At 38.3% G+C, this 23,272-nt stretch overlaps 1 protein-coding gene across 1 annotated transcript in view; it reads right to left on the bottom strand.

Moving 5' to 3' along the window:
- Nucleotides 1-10,266: 10,266 nt before the first annotated feature.
- atp6v1h (ATPase H+ transporting V1 subunit H) overlaps nt 10,267-23,272 on the bottom strand; it is a 28,131-nt gene continuing 15,125 nt past the window's right edge. The window contains exons 12-14 of the mRNA XM_042429483.1: nt 22,481-22,582; nt 19,676-19,789; nt 10,267-10,672 (exon numbers count right to left, since the gene is read on the bottom strand). Coding sequence (XP_042285417.1) covers nt 10,603-10,672; nt 19,676-19,789; nt 22,481-22,582 — 286 coding nt within the window. The 3' untranslated portion in view covers nt 10,267-10,602. The remainder of the gene's footprint in view (nt 10,673-19,675; nt 19,790-22,480; nt 22,583-23,272) is intronic.

Raw genomic sequence — 23,272 nt, 5'->3', positions numbered from 1 at the left:
CAAGACTGATGGGGAGCAGCTTATAGGGCGCTCAGTCACCGCTTAAAATCCGAATGCTGGAAATATGGCAAAAACAAAAGGTTTCTAGGTAGTTGTGCACGAGCAGAAAAAGCACTGTCTGTGCCACCGCTGCGTCCCCGAAGGTGCGCACTGGAAGCCCGCACTGCTCATTCAGTGACATCAGAGGCTGAGCCAACAGATATGACAGTATCCAGCCAGAAGAGAAAGGCTCTAACCATAGGCATCAGCTGAAAACACATGCACTCTCTATGTTTAAAGCTTTATTTTAATTTATTTGGTGATTTATGGTAAAATTGCATCACAAATGACCTCTAACACTGGCAAAGCTGCCACCAATTCAGCCACACTAACTAATTTAATATCTTTTTTTTATGAGTTCACTAGTTAGTAGGAAAACTAAAACTAATTATGCTACAATATCATGTGCAGATCCTAGTGAAAATGTTTAAATTCCCATCACCGCTGCCTTAAGATTTCCCCTAGCAACTCCTGTGAGAACTACCTCTGCAATGTAAGCATGCAGAGTCCTATCAGATGTTAGAGAGGCATGAAGTAAGAAGGACACTTAACAGTAAGCCTCAGATGATTGCATCCTTACGTGCCAACAGCGTCAAATCATGAGCAATGTGTAAAATAACACGGACACAAATGAGCACTATTATAGACAAGTGTTCTGTAGACTTGCCACAACAGCACCATGTTTTGAATCCATTTTGATACTCAACAGTTTTTCCTGCAAGAAGAGAAAATTTTTCATTTGCATTTCTTACAAACTTCATCTGTTTTTATCAATCAACTATTTTCCAACTGCCATATAACATGAATGCACTAATCAACCTCATAACAGCACAAAATATAGCAGCACCGAGAGCATAAAAAGAAAAGAAAATCTTCCTCTAAATAAAGAAAACATCCCCGTTGGCAGAAATTACCTCTTTAACCAGTCACTTTTTTTTCTCCCCCAAAAGATAGGAGGCAGATTTCAACCAGCACATAATTAAATGGGTGCTGTTTCTTCTCCTTCCTTTCATGCACTAACACTCGTTGCTTAGAGACCCATCATGGCCAGGTGTTGCTTGAGTGACAAAGCCTTTTTGTAGGTGTGTTTCTATTATGGGCCGTACAGGCTTGAGTTTGTGAGACGGCCGTGTTTGTCAGTACAAATATTTGAAACAACTTCACTGATGCCCTATTTGAACCTTGAGCTGGCAGTGGTACAATCTCTCCTCATATGAGAGCACCGGTTGAAGAAAAAGACAGTATTTATCCTTAATCTTAATAACATGGTGCCAAAGGTCTGTTTGTGCACAGATACAATCTGCTACTCATCCTCTGGCACTTTTTTTTTTTTTTATTTGAGTTCCAGAGGAGAAGAGGAAATGTTTGTTATGTAACCTCCAGTAGAAAGGGTTGAGGATAAATTCCTTTTTGCATTTTTATGCCCTTTGCATGATGACCTGAAGTGCTGTCTATTCAGTAAAACGCCTCAATTAATGGTTTCACTAAGATATTAGAGTTCGCTCATTTCATCTTTGGAGGAAAAAAAAAAGTGCTATGAAAAATACTCTTGCTTTTTGCCAGAGATTTCCCAAAAGATAAATCCACAAAAAAACATGGTTGTTCAAGGGTGCTTCAGCGGCTGATTGCTGTAGGAAAAAATCCAGAGTCTCATTTAGATATGTTTCATTTATCCTTCTTGATTTCAAAATTGTCATGACCCTTTATATGCCATGTTAGTTCCCTGTTGGGTCTCCTGAATATCCAATGCCATATTGCTGAAACAAAACAAAAACAGCCACCTCACTTTCCGAGCAGCTTTCTCATAGTAGCAAACTGTGGATTTCAAAGACAGAAACCCATCCCTATCCCTGGTGTCATTCTCATTGAATCTCACTATTATATTATTGATTAAACTTCAAAACATCTGCCATCCCTCTCACACTCAGCCAGACCTTTTACACAAGAAAAAAACATTACTCAAAGACTACAAATGTACACAGTTTGCACCTGTTTTAAACCAACAGGTCATCACATTGTTTTCAAGATTACAAAATTTTACACTAATAGTACCTGTTTCTCAGAAAACTTGACATATTCATATTTAAATGGACAGATTTGTATTTTAGTGAGTTGTTACTGGTTTTATCTATGTCCATAACTCTGCCATGACCATGCTATGTTACATATCACATAGCAACACTGTCTCCTTGAAATTGCATTTATATACTGCTAAATTGTTTCCCCAGTTACGTTTGCTGCCGATTGTGCTGCCTGGATTATGTTCACAGGAAACGTTGTTTCGAATGAATAAAGTGCTACATTAATATATCGCTGTGAAATCAGAGGTACAAGATGCAGGATTCTGAGTCCTGTGTGTGGTTAGATTTAGGTTTGGTTAAGGTTTATGAAAGATTGTTTGGTTTAAATGTTAATAACAAACAGAATACCAGCACTCACAGATCAATAGTTTTCTATTTATTGAGGGCAGCCCTAACCCATTCCCACAACAAATAGAAGACTATTGATATACTGTTTGTTTTTTGCCAAATACATTAATTAACAATATTTTCACACTACGTTGAAAGAAAATGTAATTTAGCCAGAATTGTGTTTCTAGCTAAACACACTTGCTGCTGCAATTTAGTGGTGTATGAACATAATTCCTAGAAGACAAGGTTGCACATAGTCATTTTACCCATTGTTCATACAACTATATTGACTGGTGCAGCTTTCATGCATCCATGCCAAACATTTAGAAACATTATAAATTGTGGAACTATTGCTTATTACAGATATTTTTGTTTGGATGTCATTGTATATACACAATATATATAATGCTCTGGAGATTTCAATCATATGATATGATCCTCATCAGCAGATGGAGTTTGCCCAGTTGTCATGAAATTGTAATTATGTATTCTATGATATAGCAACAAGTATTGCAGAGTGCAGAGGTATGTGTTTGAGTTTGAATTTGTGAAGCAGGTGCGTTCAACCTAAAACAAGACGTTACAGTGTAATTTCATAATAACAGTAAATACTTCTCTGACTATTAGAACTGATTTTTCTTTAATGTGAGGTGTTGTAGCAGCCTTTTCACAGAAGGAGTCTCATCACTCTGTACAATATGTGTGTTTGTAAAATAGACATTGACTAACTTACAGTAAATAAGCAGATCTTGTCTTCATGTTTTTGTCCATATCACGAACCTACAATCTGATATATAAAACTGATACTCTTCAGGCATATATTGTTCCTGTCTGTTCTCCACACTTACATTTGGGATTTAAATCTGTTCCTCTTGATGAGACACGGTGAAATTCACTGAGTTCTATAACTACAGATTACACCCATCTGTAATCATGTCTCATTACTCCAAGAATTATAGTCATCACAGTGCTTTGTTTGAAATCCTCAGAGGGAGAAAAAGAGGAAAAGAAGGTTGAAATGACTTTTGTTTGTTGTTGTCCAGTGAACACAGCGTATCTTCAACACGTCAATTTTACGCAGACTAAAAAAAAAACCTTTTAAGCTTTGTGACGATGAGATATTCCAATGAGATTTAAAAGAAAGCTGCCTGGAGCTCAACTTCGGCAAGATCAAAGGGCTGTGATGTAGGAGCAGGGGGAAACTGGACGTACCACAACCACTCTGAACCCATCAGGCTGGATGATCAATTGATGGAGCAGTTCAACACTTTCAAATGACACCTTCCTCTCCTTCTCTCAGCATGCTGGCTTAGTGTACAAAAAAGCCCAACAGTGCCTCTACCTGTTGAGGAAACTTAATACTTTTAATGTTACAGTAACAAAGACATTCTAACCATGGTTTACAGGTCACTCATTGAGTCAATGCTCACCATCAGTATTTCACATTGGTACAATAACCTCACCACTAAACACAAAATCAAACTCTCCCACATTACCAATCAGGCCAGTAAAATAACTGGATCACTCAAACACTGTTCAATGACACCGATCAATAACAAGGAAAGCCACAATCATAACACAGGATTGCTCTCACCCCTTCCACCACTTCCTCTAGCATCTGTCATCAGGCCGTCGCTATAAGGTTTCACTTGCAAAGAGGAACACCTTTGAAGTGTCCTTCACACCCTCAGCCATTACTGCCCTAAATAAATAACACAAGGCACATACAGTTCTATTCACACCTGAATTGTATTTTTATTGCATCGATGTTAGCATTCATGACTTATTTTACTGTGATGTTTTATACAGTTTCTATTGTGTTATTGTTATGTTTGTCTACCTTTGGTTTTGATTGAGATGTGTCAAAGAGGAATTTCTGTTACTATGTGACAGACAATAAAGTTTCTTGAATCTTAAAGACAAGGGATTTTCTCAACACATTTAAGACAATTTAATCCTTAACAGTCACCAATTTAGTGATGCACTTAGAATCAAGGGTAAAAATCAATGCAGCAGAACCAGACCTATCATCTTTTTTTCCTACATGCATTCTTCTTCCTGGTCAAAATCTGGTGCCTACATTACCCACAACGAAAACAAGTAGAGTTCTCCTGAAAACTCAAAGCTCCACTAATCATATTTTTAGATTGACAAATGGAAAAAAATGACTACAAAAGGAGTTGCTTGTAGTGACAAACCTACAAATAATTATCACCCGGCTACACAGCCTCTTTTAGCTCATTGTTTTGGTTTTTGGGTTGAAATTTTACTGTTGAGATTCACTCTCAGCGCTCTCATTATATTCGTTTTTGACAATGGATGGCAGCTGTTTTCAGCACCAAATGTTGCACAGACAAAGTTGGTGGCAACTAGCTGGTGAACTTACATGAGCATTTAACAGCAGAAGAGTGAGATATCACCTTTGGGTGTCGGTGGAATATTGGACTTAATCAGGTGTCCAGAAACATGACTTCAAATAAATGCTAATGTTACCCTGACTATTGGAAGTGTAAATAGGCAACTGTTAGCTATCTGTTCTCAGCAGAGGTCGGCAAAAACAAGATTTTCAGCTGGTGTTATGCTGCTCTTTAAAGAAAATTGCCAAATTTTGAGACACAGATAGTTTGCAAATCATCTTGACTGTACCACTTAGTAGTCACTTTTTCCTGTGTGCTTTAAAATAAGATATAGCTGCAGTGTGTCATGTCATGTTACTAAATCAGGAGCCAGAATTGAATTCCTTCGTATTACATTGTGGCAATTCATTGGTTCTAGTAAACAAGGAAGATTTTGAAAAAAATCTGCCAAGGCTCTAGAAATAACAAAAAGAAGTAGCATCATTCACCCAGGTAAGGTATCCAAAAGGGTTCAATGTTCATGGCATAGCTTGACGACTTAATATGAAGTACGAGGTAAACTAATGAGCCAATCACAGGAAACAAATATCCTGTATTGTTTAGTTTCGTGCATCAGATGCCATTTCTCGTGCAGTTATTGCCTGTTCCACCCAACCATCAATGTTTCCACACAGGAGACCTATGAATGAACAACAGCTTACATGATTGTAGGTTTCATGTGTGACAGCAGTTTTGTATGCAGATGCTGTTCTGCCTCACACCTTCATCACCTTCATATACAGACATCCAGATGGTGTGGTCACTTCTGGTCCGCCTGGTTTTCTCTGAATGAAAATGACTTGGTTTATGAAAATGTGATCGGCATGTGCTGTATTGTTTCTTCTGAGGATTCAGCTGCACTGGCACATCAGGCACTGGAATTGTGTCGAAAATACTTTGACGGGTATGCCTTACATTGTTGAGAACATTTGGAAAAGCTATAGCAATGTGTGACATTAGTGCACTTCTTGACCAAACCAAATTGTTAGTGAGTTCATGCAAAGCACTTCTTACCACTTTTCTCCTGATTGTCCATAATTGTTTAATAGATTATTTAAATCTCTAGTATCTCCCCTAGAATTACAATAATGGTCCTGTGGCTGAAGCAATTACTTTTATTTCACATCGTTTTTCAGGCACTTTTGTATATGAAATATTTTGATCTCTTTTGCATCTGCATCTGAAGAGCTTCTGCTTGTTTTTTGTGTGTAGGCCTCTCTTCTATAATAATGGAACAACAGGTACATTAGGAGCATCCTGTACATGTGTTTGCATATATCAACTGATGCTTGCTATGGTAATATCACTCAGTTAGTCTCTGAACTCTTTGCACTCTTTGCACATTCCCAATCAATATACGAACATTTCATTCTCCTCGTTTTAAACTTTAACAGCACTTTTCTGTGTAGAACATATTTCTATTATAAATATCTATTCTATATTATTTACGATTACTTGACTTGTGGTATTTGTACTTTCTCTTGCCTTGCAAATTTTGATTGTTGTGCACATGTACACCGAGGCAAATTTCTTGTATGTGCAAACCAACTTGGCAATAAACCTGATTCTGAACTACAGTCTTTTAGTCTTTTAGTCACTGGATAATGGCATTTACAAATGTACCATAACTATGCAATTCATTAGTTAAAGCTTCAATAATTTATTTTTGGCCACTTATGTTCAATAGTATTGTCAAGTTGTTTTTTCACATTTGATCTTTTGTTACCTGAGCACCTTGATGGCTGGTAAAGCAGCGACAGCAAACTTTCTTTTGCCGACTTGGTAACAGAACTCCAAAAGCAGTTAAAAATCACACCCTTTGACATATTATGGCCTTGTGAAGTTGATATGGCTAATATGTTAACAAACTATAATCTGTTAACCCATCAAGCAGACTAGAATTAAATTGGACTCGTTTAAGTCCAATATTCACTCCCTCTAGCTCTTTTTTGGTCTCCTCCAACTCCTGAAGGAAAAATCTGGCTCTTGTATGCCATTTGGTGCTGAGCAGATAGCATACAATGTAATTATCTGAGATTTTTAGCTGAAAACAGCAGACAAAGTTGATGAGAGCACTGAGAGTGAACCGAAACAGTAAAGATACTGGCCTTTAAATCAAAGCAAAGAGCTGAAAGAAGCCAAAATGCTCTGTGGAGCTGAGAGACAGATTTGGGTGATGATTCTTTGTGTGTTAATCACTTTTACACATAGTCATTTGATCCATTGTTCATATAAAAAAGGGATTAGAGCAGCTTTAAAGTCAGACACTCAGGAGTTGCATTAAATTTATGGACGACTGCCTCAGTGGTATCCAACCTAGTGGGTTTGAGGGAGTGTCCAAAATCACTTTAAAATGACCCAGTGACACTTCAGAGATTTTAATGATTGTATTTAAACAGGCGGGTCACTCAAGAAGAAATTGTCATTTACAGGGATGAATCGGTACAGCCTGAAACTCTGCACACAGCCCAGCAGGAAAATGGTTTCTGTACATCTGCACTCTGTCATGAGCGATATGGAGTCGAGCTCTGAAAGCCTTGGAAATTGGGTAATTCCACTTCCCATAACACACAGTTGATTTCACAGCATGAGATAACAGTTATCCACCGTTTAATGTAACACATAAGAGCATTATTGTCAGGCTTGAGTGCAAGACATGAACACCCTGATATTTGTGCTTCTCCTGAGATGCAGGGAAAAAAAAGAGCTTCTCACCATGTGGCTGTCAGCGCAGTCTTGTTTTGATTGTCACTATGGGAACGGACAGTCTCTGACCCATGGTTACAAGAGCAAAGGGATTTGATCGATGAAGCAAACCAGCAATACTCTTCTCTCAGTGAGTTGATATAACAGTCTGCCAGGCTGGGCAAATGAAGATGTCAAACACAAACAATTTGGAAGCATGAACCAGAAACTTGCATCTTTTTGCTCTTCACATGTTAAATTAAGTGAATATTCAGTAAGAAACACTGAGAGGAGGAACAGAGCTGAATTGAAAAGTTGAAACAAGACAGAAGACAGCCACTGCCTCAGGGGAGTCTCATCCGTTAACCAGACCTCAGAGACCGAGTGTGCACACAAACATTTGGTTTCACCCTCTGCCTTGACCCTGAACAACAAATGTGGGTAGCATAATAAAAAAGGCAGTAGGGGAAGAAAAACCATCTGTTTCAGGGTCCAGAGTTCACTCAGTTTGTGCAGGAGTGCCAGCAACTGTAAATAGCGCTCGGAGAGCATAGCGGGTCCAGGCAACTGCAGCCAGAGGCAGTGAGCCTCTACATAAATATTGACTCTGTGTAGATCCCAGCTCTCCAGACCTTTTTAGACGTCAAAGCACGAGGGATGACTGCATCAGACTTTGCAAAGACAGAAACCTGATTTGAATGTTTGCTAACGAAGGACATGCTCATTGTCAAAGGACTGTAGGTGTTACATTGAATGGGTGCTCTTATCTACCAAGGTTGAGATCTCATTCAAAAGAATTTCAAGGTGTCTGTTGCAGATGGACTTAAGAGTTTAGTTCTGTTTGGACATTTTCAGTCTGAATGAGCAGGATAGTGTGATTTCTGTTTATTCTCCATGTGGAGTTAAATTTCAGCACTGAAGGCATCTGGAAGCAGATTACCCATGGGCATGCTGCTGCCAGTCTGGCCTTCTTTCTGCATCTGTGTCCAGCAGACAGTAGCTACTCTAAATACTTAATGCCTATTTAGTATTAATGTTGTTAAGAACAAAGAGGAATAGAATGTTACTTTTTTATGACTAACTGTACTTATTGAGATTTAGAAAAATGAAACCCACAATGTCATGAAACTGCTGACAGTACTGACAGAGATTCGGGTGAGGTTCTCCTTTAAATTTATCTGAAAACTTGCACTATGTGTTATGTGAAAGGAGTTGCTTGTAGCGACAAACCCACAGACAATAATCACCCAACTATGCGGCCTCTTTCATCTACAGAGAGTTGTAGCTTCTTTTAACTCATTGTTTTGGTTTTCAGGCGAAACTTCACTGTTTTGGTTCACTCTCAGGGCTCTCATTGTATTTGTCTTAGGACATAGCAGGCAGCTGTTAAAGCCACTGTACACTACCTGCCCAGCACAAAATGTTGCACAGACAAAGTTAGCAACTAGCTGGTGAACTTAGAGAAGCATTTAACTGCTAAAGAGAGAGATATTAACCCTGTGTTGGTAGTGACTTGACCAACTCATTTCACTCGACTCAAGATACTCACCTCAAGCAGAGTTGAGGAGCAGGCTACAGAAGTTCTGGTGACCTCACTTCTTTCTAACGCCACATCCCCGAGATTCTTTTCATTTTCAAATTTGTAGTCTTCAGCCTCAACCGTTGCAAGTCACATCACTTGTTATCAGACTTTGTGCAACTGGAGCCACAAAAAACTTTGTTTCACATACAGTATGCAGTAGTACTACCCAAAACCTGAAAAACGGACATTGATGTGAAAAATCTGTGCAGTTCCCCTATAAGTTAAGTTAAACAAATCCTACACAACTTTTCCACTCACAATGTTAATAGCATCAGATTTTGTAAAACTACAGTGGTTATGAGTTAATTTTTCTTACATTATAAGGTGCAAGACTGCTTTATGTTGCAAAACAAATTTAACATTTGTTTTTTTTTTATCTGTAAGTAATCCTTATAGTATCTGTATAATATCAAACAAAGTCAATATATTGAGTGTTTTGAGAAAACAAAACATAAGAGTAATTAAACTCATGGTCTTCCAAACAAATGTGTTGAAAATGATAGGGCTGCATTGTTCTTCAGGGATTCATTAAAAAGAAAAATGAAAACCAAACCAAAACAAACAACAACAAAAAAACAGCCTTAGGTGTTGTGTCTTAGTTCTTTTCACAACTCAGATGCAAGTTCAGTTCCTTATCAACACCTCTTATTATAGAAGTCAAAATGTATTCGAGATACAACTTGTATTTAATTTCTTCAGCAGTAAATAATCTCAAATGAACAACAGGAAGCTTTGTATGTTTCTTTGACAGCAATCAAAACCTTTAATAGCTGCTAATAAACATCATGTATAAGAACTTTTGTATCGCCTCCAGTTTTTACTTCACAACAGAGCACTGATAGTATTTTTGACTCCCCACAACAGGGAGAGTTTGAAGGATAGACCTTTTTTTTTTTCTTCCAAGGTCTACTACAGCCTGAAGGCAGAGGAGTCTAAACATGTCAACAAAACACTTATTTGTAAGCGTGAAAAAAAAAAAAAATCTTGTTTCAGCCTCCATCTTGCCATCTGCCGCCTTCACTACTTCAGAGCCAATCAAATATGGTGTGATAAGAAAATTCAATAATCTTAATGAGGTAATCTCTGTGTATCTCTTTGTTATTCAGTGTTCGTAACCTCAGCAATTGTGGACAGAAAACGCAGACACACAACATGGAACACCATAGATAAGCATCTTTATTGGGATACATACAATGTTTAACAGGTAAGACTTAAATAAATTGGAATTTTGTACATTATCACGGACATAAAGTGCGATTTCAATCACCACACATCACTTTAGCTGAGAGAGCACGACACATAGCACGACAGTCAATCAAGTTCACATCAATAATAATTTGGGGTGCAGACGGAAGAGAAACCACACCGTTTGATTTTCAAGTAGTTACACAGAAATAAACAGCTGATTATTAAAATGGCAACGACCAATGTCCGTACAGTACACGCTCATCCACACAGTGATACACAAACACACATGCACAGGAACAGTTCAGCTTCGAGCCGCCACAGCTGGAGCTTGCTGCTGATCGGTGGACTGGAGTTGTCTTCCCAGGTACTCCCTGTGAGAGGAAAGAGCAACAGATTACACATTAACCTCTTTAGCTCTGCTAGGACACCGGTGTCTTCTCTCCCTTTCTTGTTGGTTTTGCCGTAATCAGGAAGACCTCCTGTTTACAAAAATATGGAGTCTCCAAATGTTCTTTTTGGAACTCAGCCTGGACCTTTTCATGAAAAAAAAAGAGTAAGAATAGATATAATGTAGAATTTTCATACTGTGTGCTGTCTTCTTCAAATGTGAGGAAGGTATTCATTGGTATTTTGATTACAGCCTCAAACTTCCCTTGGCCTTTATAGACAAAGCCACAGGCAAATATTTAGATTGAAAAAAAATAAAAATAAAAGGTGGACAATATTTTTCAATTTTTACTGACTTCAAAGACCTTCTGCTATCACCTGAAGTGTTTCTTACACTTTCATAAGAAACTTGGAAGGTTTCTTTTCTAGCAAGACTTTATTTATGCATATAGTCACTGTGGTTCAGGAGCTACAGACATTTCAATTTGGGTATGTAATTTTAGTTTTTACTCCAAAACAGCATCGAGGGGAGAGGTTAAACCCTTAACAGAAACCCACTTACTGCTTTTAAAAGAATAGTTAGACATTTTGGGAAATACAGCAGCAACTGGTTAGCTTTGCCTTGCATTAATGCTAGAAACAAGGGGAAACAGCTAGCGTTGTTATGATTCCTGGTGGGGGACTCCAGGAAGTCACTGCTCCCGGCCAAGAAATAGTCCGGTACATAACCACACGTAAACCCACGGTGTCTCATTTCTACATTCCTGTTTTTGTACAGATTTCACAAATAAGGTATAATGTCTTAATTACTGCTTTAGCTTTAGAAAGTTTTTGCATTTGGACTGAGCCAGCCTTGCTGTTTTCCAGTCTTTATGCTAAGCTAAGCTTATTTACCCAACTTATTTTGCCCCAGCTCCATATTAAAGGTGCAGATGATATATCTTGTTAATTAGTGAGCTTTAGAAGTGCTGGCAGGTGTATTTTGTTACCTTTGGACAGAACCAAGCTAGCCATTTCCACCTGTTTCCAGTCTTTGTGCTAAACTAAGCTCACACGTTGCTAGCTGTAGCTTCATAATTCATAAACACACATGAGAGTGGTATCGATCTCCTCATCTAACTCTCAGCAAGAAAGTGAATTTGCCTGTTCCCCAAAATGTTAGACTATTCCTTTTTTTTTTCGTATTTCAATTCCCATCCAGTTGATGGTTGGGGTGGAATTAGGGCCTTCAATATCCTTTAATATCAGATTAAGCACTTCTCATTTTCAGAAAATGAGTTTATTCTGACCATTACATCATGTGGTCTTTATGATGTTGAAACATAATACCAGTATTTCGAAAGGTCACACTTCCCCTTTAGGTTTCTTCTTGACAGTAACATTTTCAGATATGTTATCATGACACTCACCTTGCTGCTACCAGAAATATCAAATACCTCTCAGAAACCTAAGATGGAGAGGGCTGGCAAATACTTCTGACTACGGAAATTATGGTCTCCAAACTCTGAGACTCTGAACAAGTACTGATAAACATGATATGTCGGTATTTTTCAGCCGAGCAACAACACTGTTAGGATCTCCTTATAAAACCCTGTTCCTGCCTCCATTTCCAACATGCTGTCATTCTCCTTTAATTACATGAACATGGAATTACATGGAAACACACAAGAATGAATCACAGTAGTGAGTTATTATGACACAATATGCAGGAGTCAAACAGGTTAATAGGAAACACAACTGACAACCCACCATTATAGAAAGCAGCAAAACAACCTTTCTGATTCATGGAAGTACTTTTCTGCATGTTTTCCATTTTTGTCTCTCCACCTTAAAATAACTAAAAACATGCCTCATCTCTGGTCAACCCCAAGCCAGCATTTTAATGTTTTATCTCATTGTTAACTGCCGACCCCAACTTGATGAACACTTAAGTATTTTCCAAAACTCTGTTTGTACCAATGGCTATACCTGGGGAATTCACAGATAAACATACAGTTAATTAAAGACAGAGACATTTTAGACTGAAATCCCTTCGAGGAACATGACTCCTCACACCTGCTCTGGATCAATTCAACTCTATCAACAGGTTTTAAGCCTCTGATCTTCACATAACCCATCCTCTCTTTCCTACAAGCACTTTCTCATGGTGTCATACAACATTTCAGCTTTTAACAGGGGGGAAAAGAAAAATCTAAAATGTCCACACTTCCCTATAGTTGTCAGAGATAATCTTTAGCTGGTCTGCAATTAGCAGCTGTATGTTGATTAAGAGGACTGCCAGGGAGATAATAAAGGCAGATGGCAATAATTGGAAGGATGAGCCAGAGTTACGAAGTCAGTGTTCGGGTGCCAGGGCGCTTTCTGATGTACGCATCTGCAGCTGCTGTATTAATTAATACCTAGACAGTAAAATGTGTCCTAGAGGTTAAACGCAGCAATATACCGGCTGGATAAGGAAATATACAATCATTTAAAAAGTACAAAGCAAAGTGCTTTTGAATTATAATGTTATTCAATGACACATTAAATCCTAACATGGTTGGATAGACAAGAATGCATGATAAAGTAAATAAAATGATACAATATCAGCATTAAATCCACTGACCACTTAATTTGTAATACATCCCTTATTTAGTGTCATCATTGCAGATGAAAACACATCTTTAAAGGCCTGAGTGTGTGACTTTTTTGGGTGATTAATCCACACGTCATTTAAAGACATATCACTAAATGTAATAAAACACACAATTTAAATTTCACTGTGCTGGAATATAGCATTTATTTTATTTGCTTTAAATTTGATTTTCTCCTGTTTTTTCCAGCAATAAGTCAAGTTCAGCTAATCACAACAAGTAGTGTTGCATTGTGCTACATGGCAACATACTGTATGTCTGATGACATGATGTATGATTTGAGTTTCCTCAAGGTTATGAAGATATTCCCAGTTAGGATATGAGATTTGGACCAGTTATCATCTGATCTGCCTCTCCTATTTACTTTTTTGGTTGATAAAAATCACTGTTTGCATTGCACATCTAATTGTTTATGGGGGGGGGGGGGGGGGGGGGGGGGGGGGGAATGCATTACTTTTTTCTAGTTTCATTTGTTTTCTATGGATTTTTATATACATACACAATTGCCTCATTTTAAAGATGTTTCATAATTTATTGATGTAGTTATTGTCTGAGGTGTTTGAGATTTGGTTCCTTTAAAAGATGTGTTGTTTCACATTATGGATTTTCTGCCTGATGAAGATTTATGACCAAAACACTGTGTTTCTAATTAACTTTAATTCATTTTTCTAGGCTCCTGTCTGCCGGGTGTAAATTTAATAACACTGAGATGCAACAATTTATTTAGCAAATTCTTGTACCATTTATTCCTGATGCACTCTATGTAAAAAGACCTTAACAAAGAGACAAATTTGGGATGTAAAAAAGAGATATGCTACATGTGTCAAATGTGATTAGATATAGTGATTTATTGGATTAATGCATTTATTCCATCGTAGGTTTGTAAAACCTGAAAAGTAGAGCATTTTTGCGCATTTTTGAGAAGCTGTATCAACTATAATGTAAGAATGAAAATCATCTTATCACTGGAAATCAGCCGCACTTTACATTCAGTGAAAATTTCAGTAAGACGAGAGCTGGAGAGAGGAATATGAATTTCAGAGTATTTGGTCCCTTGAAATTCTCACCAAGGTCAATTTCCCGCTCTTGCAATTTATTTTGCTCCCTCCCTCTGGCTTTTTAAAAAGGAGCACACATTGATCTTGAACAGATATTGGAGTATTTTACTGGCACTAATAAACAGACTAGCGTATGAAATTCAATCTAATAATATATCATGAAATGTCAACTGTAGAAAGAGCTGTGCTTCAGTATAGACACCTGACATGGAGGCCAGTACAGCACAAGGACAGAATGACAGTCAGTCAGGCTTAACAGCAAAACCTCAATAAGGAGCTGAAAGGAAAAAAATTACATTCTTTCACAAGTTCCGGAGATATTTTAAAGGGCACGTCCGTTTTTTATTTGCGGTTTTCATCATTCTGTCGCTTCCCAGTAATGCTCCATACGTATTCAAATCCGAAAATTTAAAATTTTGGTCAAAGTACGTATGTTTCAGCGTCAAAATGCCGTTTTCCCAAACCCTTCTAAAAACCTTTACCCACATGACCTGATGTAGGTTTCTGCATGAAGACGTTGCTACATATAAACCGATATAAACCCCCTTACCTACCTAGCTAGTAGCCACGGAGACGGACTGAACACTCGCTGTTGCTGCTGCTCTGCTAAACGTGCTAACAGACACACACAGACAGAGCACTCACTGTAGCTGCTCCTCAAAGTTTAAAAAATAAACTCTCCCCCGCCAGTGAATGGCTCCGGATCAAAGCAGAATCCGGTGCTTCCGGCACTCTCCTCCCAGCACTCACCAGCTATCTGTCCCTCCACTCCATCCAGAGCATTTATAAACATCTCACACACTCAGACTATGTGACATCTCTCATATTGTATCGGGGGGGGGGGGGGCTGTCAGGGCTGAGTGGGCATTTGAACAACCCAGAAAAAAAAACACAGATGAAGTCGTCCTTTAAAGACTTTTCAAAGCAGACTAAAGGGCACGGAGATGAATAACAATAGTTTCTCACTTCAAACATTCATCTGTGCTGTTGTCATGACAGCAGGGGCCTTTATAAGTAACGGAGGAGAAGATCTTCTCATGGAAATAAAAACAGCAAGGCAACCCACTCAAGGTGACGGCGGGTGTGGCGAGGCGCTCTGAAAGTATTATGCAGGCGAATAAGACCTCACCTCAGTTTTTCCCCCTCATTCTACAGCAGCATTCACGCATTTCTGTTTTCATGAAAGTGATGAATATAGGCCACAAATAATCCAATGTGATGAAACAACCTTGAGACATAAATGCCCACACATAATAGGTCCTGTTGAGATAAACAAATTGAACTAGTGGAAAAGCAGCCGGCTCTGAACACACGATGGATGGATAGGTAACAAAAAACGTTTTACCATTGTTGTCTCTTTCTAACCCTTTATATTCTTTCAGCACAAAAACAAATCAATCATTGTGCTGCTTCAGTGTGGCGGAAGGACAGTGTGATGTTGTCACCAGGGGGAAGGCGTGGGTGAGTAAAGACATACATTGGTGCTTGTAAGTTTACTCTATTTCTCCATAAATATGATCTAAAACGTGATCAGATTTTCATGCAAGTCACTAAAACTAGATGAAGAGACATCAATTAAACAAATGAGACAAAAACCTTACACTTGTTCATTAATTTATTAAGGAAAATGATCCAATGTTACATATTTGTGTGTGGCAAAAGTATGTGAACCTCTAGGATTATCAACTCATTTGAAGGGGAAATTAGAGTTGGGTGTTTGAATCAATGGGATGATAATCAGGTGTGAGTCTGTCAAAGTCTGAGCTTCACAACACAGATTTGTGGAGTGTGTCACGGCTTGAACGAAGGAGGTTTCTGAGGACATCAGAAGAAGAGCTGTGATGCTCACCAGACTGGAAAGGGTTACAAAATCATTTCTAAAGTTCTAGAGTTTGGACTCCACCGGTCGACAGTCAGGCAGATTGTGTACAAATTGGTCAACCAACAAAGATCACACCAAGAGCAAGGTGTGTAATAGTCTGGGAGGTGACATAGGACACCAGGGTAACGTCTAGGAAACTATAGGCCTCTCTTGCAGTGGCTGAAGGAATGGGCTAATATTCCTCCAAGGAATGTCCATGTGCAGGGCTGATAAACAGTTACCGGAAATGTTTAATTGAAGTTATTGATGCAAAAAGGGGGTCATACCAGTTACTGAAAACAAGGGTTCACATATTTTTGCCTCACACAAATATGTAAGATTGGATAATTTTCCTCAATAAACAAATTAATAAATTTGATGTTTAGTCTCATTTGTTTAATCGTGTTCCCTTTATTATCTGCCAGGTGTAAGCCCGGAAGGAGATCATGTGTATGATCGTGTGTGTGTGTGTTTGTATCTGTCCGCAGCTAATCTTGCATACTACTGAACCTATCAGACTTATATTTTTTATGCACATTTATGACTGTATGCTCAAGGACCTCTCGTGATTGTAGCGATTCACAATTGTTGAAAAACCTATTTTATAATGTGTTTTATACCACCATTGATTAGCTTCATCGCCATCTTGACTGTAAGGGAGCCGAGAGGGACAACCGAGTGAGATTCAAGTCTTCTTTGTTTGGGAGGGTAGAGGGAGGTAGAGAGGGGGTTTATTTTGTGTGGTGTGTTACAACAAAATGTTCTAAATAAATAACAATGTTTAAATTGAGAAGTTTGGACTTATTGTCCTGTTTATTGTTTCCTTAAGTTTATACAGTTAGGCAAACCCAGGACGCTCGGTTATAATACCATTTTATGTATCTTAAAGAAAACTGAGACTATACATGCCTTTCAGACATGCATGGTGGAGATCTGCACTCTGCTGAGTTCACTATTCTAGTCTAGTTTTAGGACTTTTTTGAAAATTTGATCACGTTTTAGGTCATGTTTATGCTGAAATAGAGAAAATTCTACAGAGTTCACAAACTTTAAAGCATCTCTGTATAGTGAGCACAAGTTAAAAGAAAATACTAGAACAGATGAATGTGTTCAGATGAGATTTGTGTGCTGGGCTTTTAAATAAAACGCTGCTGCTTCCACTTAGCTGAAAAAAGCAGGTGTGAGTAATAAAGCATCAATTTCTATATCAAATCAAATCAACTTTGTCTTTAGTATAACGACGTGTGCTGAATTTTGCATCAGTTTTCAACTCAGACTACAACTCATGTGCAAGTCCAAACACTGCTTTTCATTTTTGTGATAAGACATTTGTATGCAGCCCTGCAGCAGGTTTTTCTTATAAGCATTATCTGCATACTTTCTACTAGTACTTCATATCTTTTTCATCCATTTCAATTTATCACCATCTTTCTATAACTCCATTCCCCTTCTTCTGTTATCATGTACAACAAAAAATAAAACATCACGAGATCCAGTTTCTGGGATTCAATATATGGCCAAAACGTGTTTTTTTCCCCCTGAAAAGTGTATTTAAACCATAAAGATATCTCTGGCTTATAAGCAAACTTCTCAACTTACAAATCATGCAATTAACCCAACATCTGCCCCCTCTGTGTCTGCAATGCGGTTCTAATTTTGCAGCCTGGAAGATGTTATAGATTAAAAAAAGATACATCTTACATTCAGGGTGGGAAATGAACTTCTTAAAATGTGAACATCTACCAACCACTGAAAGATAAATGTTCAAATTCACCTTCCCCTTAATAGTAAATCATTATTTTGTGTCTGAAATCTACCAGCCACTTTCATATTTTACCAGCATTTGGTTGGTGGCTGGGCTAATTTCCCTTCCTGCTTACATTAGAGGTTGCAATATTCACGTGAGTGGGGAAAAAATACATCTTACTTTCAACGCCTGATATTGAGAATCTGTTTCTTTCTTCTCAGTTAATGAAACAAGACAGCAAAGCCTTTGTGCAGCGGCGAATAAATACAGTTCTAGCAACACTTCAGTGAACACAGAGTTTACACTGAACATTAAGATCACTTAGATGAGAAAACAGTACTACACACTGATATCGAACACAATACCTCCATCCACAGTTGCTCAGGGAGCTCAGTGTGTTTTAGATAGTGGCAGCAAAACAAATACATTTTCACTTGTTGCTTGTGGATTTTTAGTGTTACCAAGCAATCCAGTAGACAGAAAAAACACAGGTTGAGAGGCAAGTTGAGTGTTTGGACCCAGAGGAAACAAAAGGAGTGATGTTTTAACATTAGATTAGTACTGACCAGTGCCTCAGTAAAATTAAGCATATGCTGTTCAAAATTGTGCTGGTGAGAGGGTTTAATACACTTTAGTGGATACATGAAGCCATTTTTCGCAGTTTCATACCGGGAGATCAGAAGAATAGGTAATGTACAATCAGCTGTGGTATAATTCCCTCTGACGCTGATTAGAGATTCAACTAATTTGTGAAATGAGAACCATGATGACTACATGACCTTAGAATAAATTTATACATTTTTTTATGTAAATGTACATGACGCCAAACTGACAGAGTGTCACATCACTACTTTGTTTGTAGGATAGTAAACCTATAAAATTGCACCATGTATGTGTTTGTTATGCAAATGTGTGAATTTCTTATGCATATATACTGTGTACGCATATTTGTGCATTACATATGTAATGGTTTTGTGCTAGTAATGTGCTTTAAGTGTGTTTTTAGTTAAGATCATCTTTGCTTCATTCATCTTGTTTTTTATTGCCTTTAGAAGCACTCTGTAAAATATGCTTTGAAAAGTGCTATGTAAATAAAGTCTATCATTATTATAAACTGCCTTCATGTCAACAGCTAAAGCCTTTAACACCAAAAACTAAAAATCTTGAAGTCCTTTAAGAGCAGAATACTCCAACCTAACTTGGAAACTGTTAAAATGTCCATCTTCTATATTATTCTCTTTGTTCTCCATGAACAACCAAAACACATAGTAACAACAGTTCGTTAGCTGGCATGTCGTGACCTGTTGGATGTCACTAAAGGAATCTTCAAATACAGACTTTTAGATCTGAATGTAAATGTAAGAAACAAATATTGACATACTTCAGGCCAGCCGTAACGGCCTTGGAAGCTTCGAGGCCCCAAAAAAAAGGTATTGGGGACAGCCCTACATAATTCCCAGCAAATATCCACCCATGCTCAACCTGAGCAGAGATCAAAATAAATGAAAATGTGTGAGGTTTTGCAGGACCTTTAATAATTTGAATTCAAATGCAGGCAGTTGTTATTTCCCTGTCAGAAAACCTGGAAGCTTTAAGGGCCAGTTATTCTCATGACACCATGTAGGTGATAAGTGGTTCATATTAAAACAGAATGCATCACATCAATGAGCTTATAAACGTGTTCTTACCAGTTGTGGACCATGAGCTTCTGCACGGCCAACAGAGCGTTGTAACGGACTAGCTGGTCCTCGTGGTGCATGTGATTCATCACCAGCTGTTTCCCACCCAGCTGCTCAATCACCCTGAAATGGAAGGAATAAAAGGTATAATGGGAAAAGGCCTGCATCCGCACAGAAAACAGGTATTATTTCCATCTTTTAGGTCATTCAGAGGAACATGACCAGGTAATATAATCTAGCCTGACTGAAATTTTCTATTTACCTTATGCGGGATCAGTGGCCTTGTAAAAGGATATAATGCTTTGAAAAGGAAACAGACCTGAATAAAACATTTAATAATAAATGGTCTGACCGGAGAAAAGAAAAGTATCGGTGCTGCTACACATCAACTTTCAACCAATCCTAGTGGGGTCTAATTAGCAACATAAGGCTGGAAATGGGGCACATCAACCCTCTGACTGTGACTACAGGGTTATATGGTTGATATAGGAGACAAAAGAAACTATTATTTGCCTGTTAATTGCACAGTGTTTCTGGAATAACAAATGTTGGAGGAGACCTAAAGAACACAGGATGAGGACAGACAAGAATGAGCAGCATCGGAGGATTTAAGACAATAACAAAAAGAAAAACACCTTGAACTTTGCTATTATCTGTAGGGAAATGGAAAACGATCTTGTTTCCCTGGGGTTGTAAGGAGATGGGATGAGATAGACCTGTGGAGGTCAATCAGTGTGTTCAGATAATAACAACTATAGTCACAACAGGAAATTGGCTACTTTGAAGTAGTGTTTTTGTATTTCCCCATTTAAATGTGAGCTGCAGACTAGAGGAGACATTGGTCAATTATTCCTTTATACAAGTGTCATTCATTTAGATTTTAATCGAAAGGAAAGCAAAGTCTTTGCTCATTTGTTTATCTCTCATATGGTTTGAATCTTTTGGAGGAAGCATTTTATGCCTTTATTAGAGACAGTGGAGAGATGCAACAAAGGTCCCTGGCTGTACATGAACTGGTCGGCGTCTAACCCTAAACTATGTGGTTTGATTTATCTGTTATAAAATATGTTAGTGTTGGGTGCTGATCAAACACAGGCAACGTGCAAGTACCTAAAATGAAAAAGGCTTGCAAGATACCAAAGATCAATTTTAGAACCACTCAACAAACAATAGATTTATTTGAGTATTCTTTCAAGTGTTGGATGTGCAGACACAAATCACTCAAGAGGAGTGAAGCTGTTGAAGCACATGCAAAAATGTGTTGTTCACTCCTCTGGTACTTGTAAAGTTGCTGACATGAAATTACAGTGTGTCCAGAGCTGAGATATAGTGCAGCCAGCATTTTTTATTTTATTGACCAACCCCAGATGTACAGAATGTAAGGGCAATGCAAACGCCATCTTAAAGCTGCTAAGAGTTGAATTTATTCTGATGGCAGTTTTTGTTTGTAGAAAAATGACACAATCCTGTTGAAAATTGTTGCAGCGTATGTGTCACTTTCATGCCATTCATCTAAAAAGACAATAATTTTTGACATCTATCACTCTCTGATCTCACAGAGCAAATACACTTCGATCTTATCAAATGAAACCATCTTTTTTTTTTTTTTTTTTTTTTTTACACATTTCACATCTCAGTGAGATATTTTTTTATCTCTGGTGTGCTTAGTGAAGCGTGATCTCCATGACAACTGTTCAAATCTCCGGTTGTCTATATGTTGTAGACTTTATCTGTAATGATTGACAAAGGCCCCCTATGTGGCTATGAGCTTTACAGTTTCATCACGTGCATATAAATGTAAAATTTAAAAAAAAAAAAAATCAAACAACCAATAAATGAAGACAATTCAGTTTTCTTCATATATACTATGCACGTAGCCTACATGAAATCTATTATTATCCAGTAAGTTACTGATGTTAATCAGCCTGGTGACAGTTTGTCCGCCTGCTGTCCTTTCAGCATCTGAGGAGCGGTGGTGCTGACAGAGCAGCTGCCTCTGACGACAGAGACGCTGCGACGCAGGTTGGAGTCAGTGTAGATTCAAAGGACGGATGCTTCAGGAGCTCTTCAGCAGGAATTTTAATTGGTACAAGGGATTAACAGTGGTCCTAATGGTTTCTAATTAAAATTGCTACAGATCTTTATTCTGATTTTTGCCGTTAACAGTGGTCCTGCCTTAGATACCTAAAGCGTAGGATTTAATTTGTAGTTCAGAGCACCACCACAACTCTAGACAGATGTATCGTATGTGAACAGGTCATATTGTGCTTTAATTATGTCCCCCAAAATAGCTGTGTTAACATTATTTCATTCACATTGTGATAGAAGTGATGGTGGGAATGTCTGCATGGTTTCAGCAATGACTGTGGGACCGTTCCACACAGTTTACTGTTTACATTGTTTCATTCGGTGTGACAGAGAACACGGGCTGTGTAAGCAGTATGTTTGCAGTAGTGATGGCTCTGCTAGATGTGTGAGGAGAAGCAGATGAGAATGAGAAGATAAATTGGCCTTTTTCTTAAAATTTGCTTCATGCTGTCTTCACTCAACAATCTCCACTGTAATCAGAAGCTTGTAGGAGAAAACACAAGCAGCCCGTGCTAACCTATCACAGTTCTTGTGATACCCCACAAGGTGGTATATGTGTAGCCAGCATCTGTTGATGGAGGTGGGCGGTTGTGGTGGCAGCATTGCTGTTTATAGCAGTGTCTTTGGCTTTTCATAATAAAACAGGGAGTTGCCATAATTGGAAATTCTAAACACAGCGGCTTTAAAGTTTGATCGGAAATGAGTTTTCACAGGCAAGTGTCTTACCGTTTTCCTCGTGGGTAGTGACGCACATACTCTCCGATATCGTGAGCTGCCACTGCTATGACTTGAGGGTCATCAGACACTTCCAAGAGCCGAGTTAAGATCCTATTGAAGGAAGGTAGACAGAGAGTCATTTAAAAACAGCGGTCTGCGTTCCATCACACCTGATTCACTCTGAAAATCATCTATTTCTCAGAAGCTTCTAGACAAAGACTTTTGTAATATATACTCATAAATACATTAGCCAAGGTTATTTTTCCCTGAGAAGGTGGTGGATGTAGAAATACACTGAAGTCCCTAAAAGTATGGTTTAATGTTACTTTAAAATTGAGGTAAAACCTAAAGTCCAAATCTAAGGACAGAGGATGTGAGGCATCTTCTGAAAGTGTGACACTTCAGGGTTCAAAGTGTGACAAAGAGTGGGTGAGAGTCGGGGGGGAAAGAGCATAATAAAAAAAGGAGGGTAATTTAAGCTGAGATGATGCCTGAGCTGATTACAGAGAGAGGACAGTGATGAGACAATGAGATGGACAGATCAAGATTTTTGATGAATGCAGATAGGCCCAACAGAGTGAGTGACTGAAATACCAAAGAACAAAGACACAAATTGATGTTTTATCTCTTGTGATCTGAGTCCTTAGATTGGACACACACACACACACACATCAACAGTGAAAAACAATGTCGACAGATAGTGCAATCATCAAACTGAGATGATGCTAGTGAGAGTGCCTTTTCAGCAGCTGTTAAAAGTTTGACGTGTAGAGCTGCAACTAACAATTGTTTTCATTATCG

This window comes from Thunnus maccoyii, chromosome 12 (genome assembly GCF_910596095.1).
Source record: "Thunnus maccoyii chromosome 12, fThuMac1.1, whole genome shotgun sequence".
NCBI lineage: Eukaryota > Metazoa > Chordata > Actinopteri > Scombriformes > Scombridae > Thunnus > Thunnus maccoyii.
This window is presented reverse-complemented; position numbering and strand designations above follow the sequence as displayed.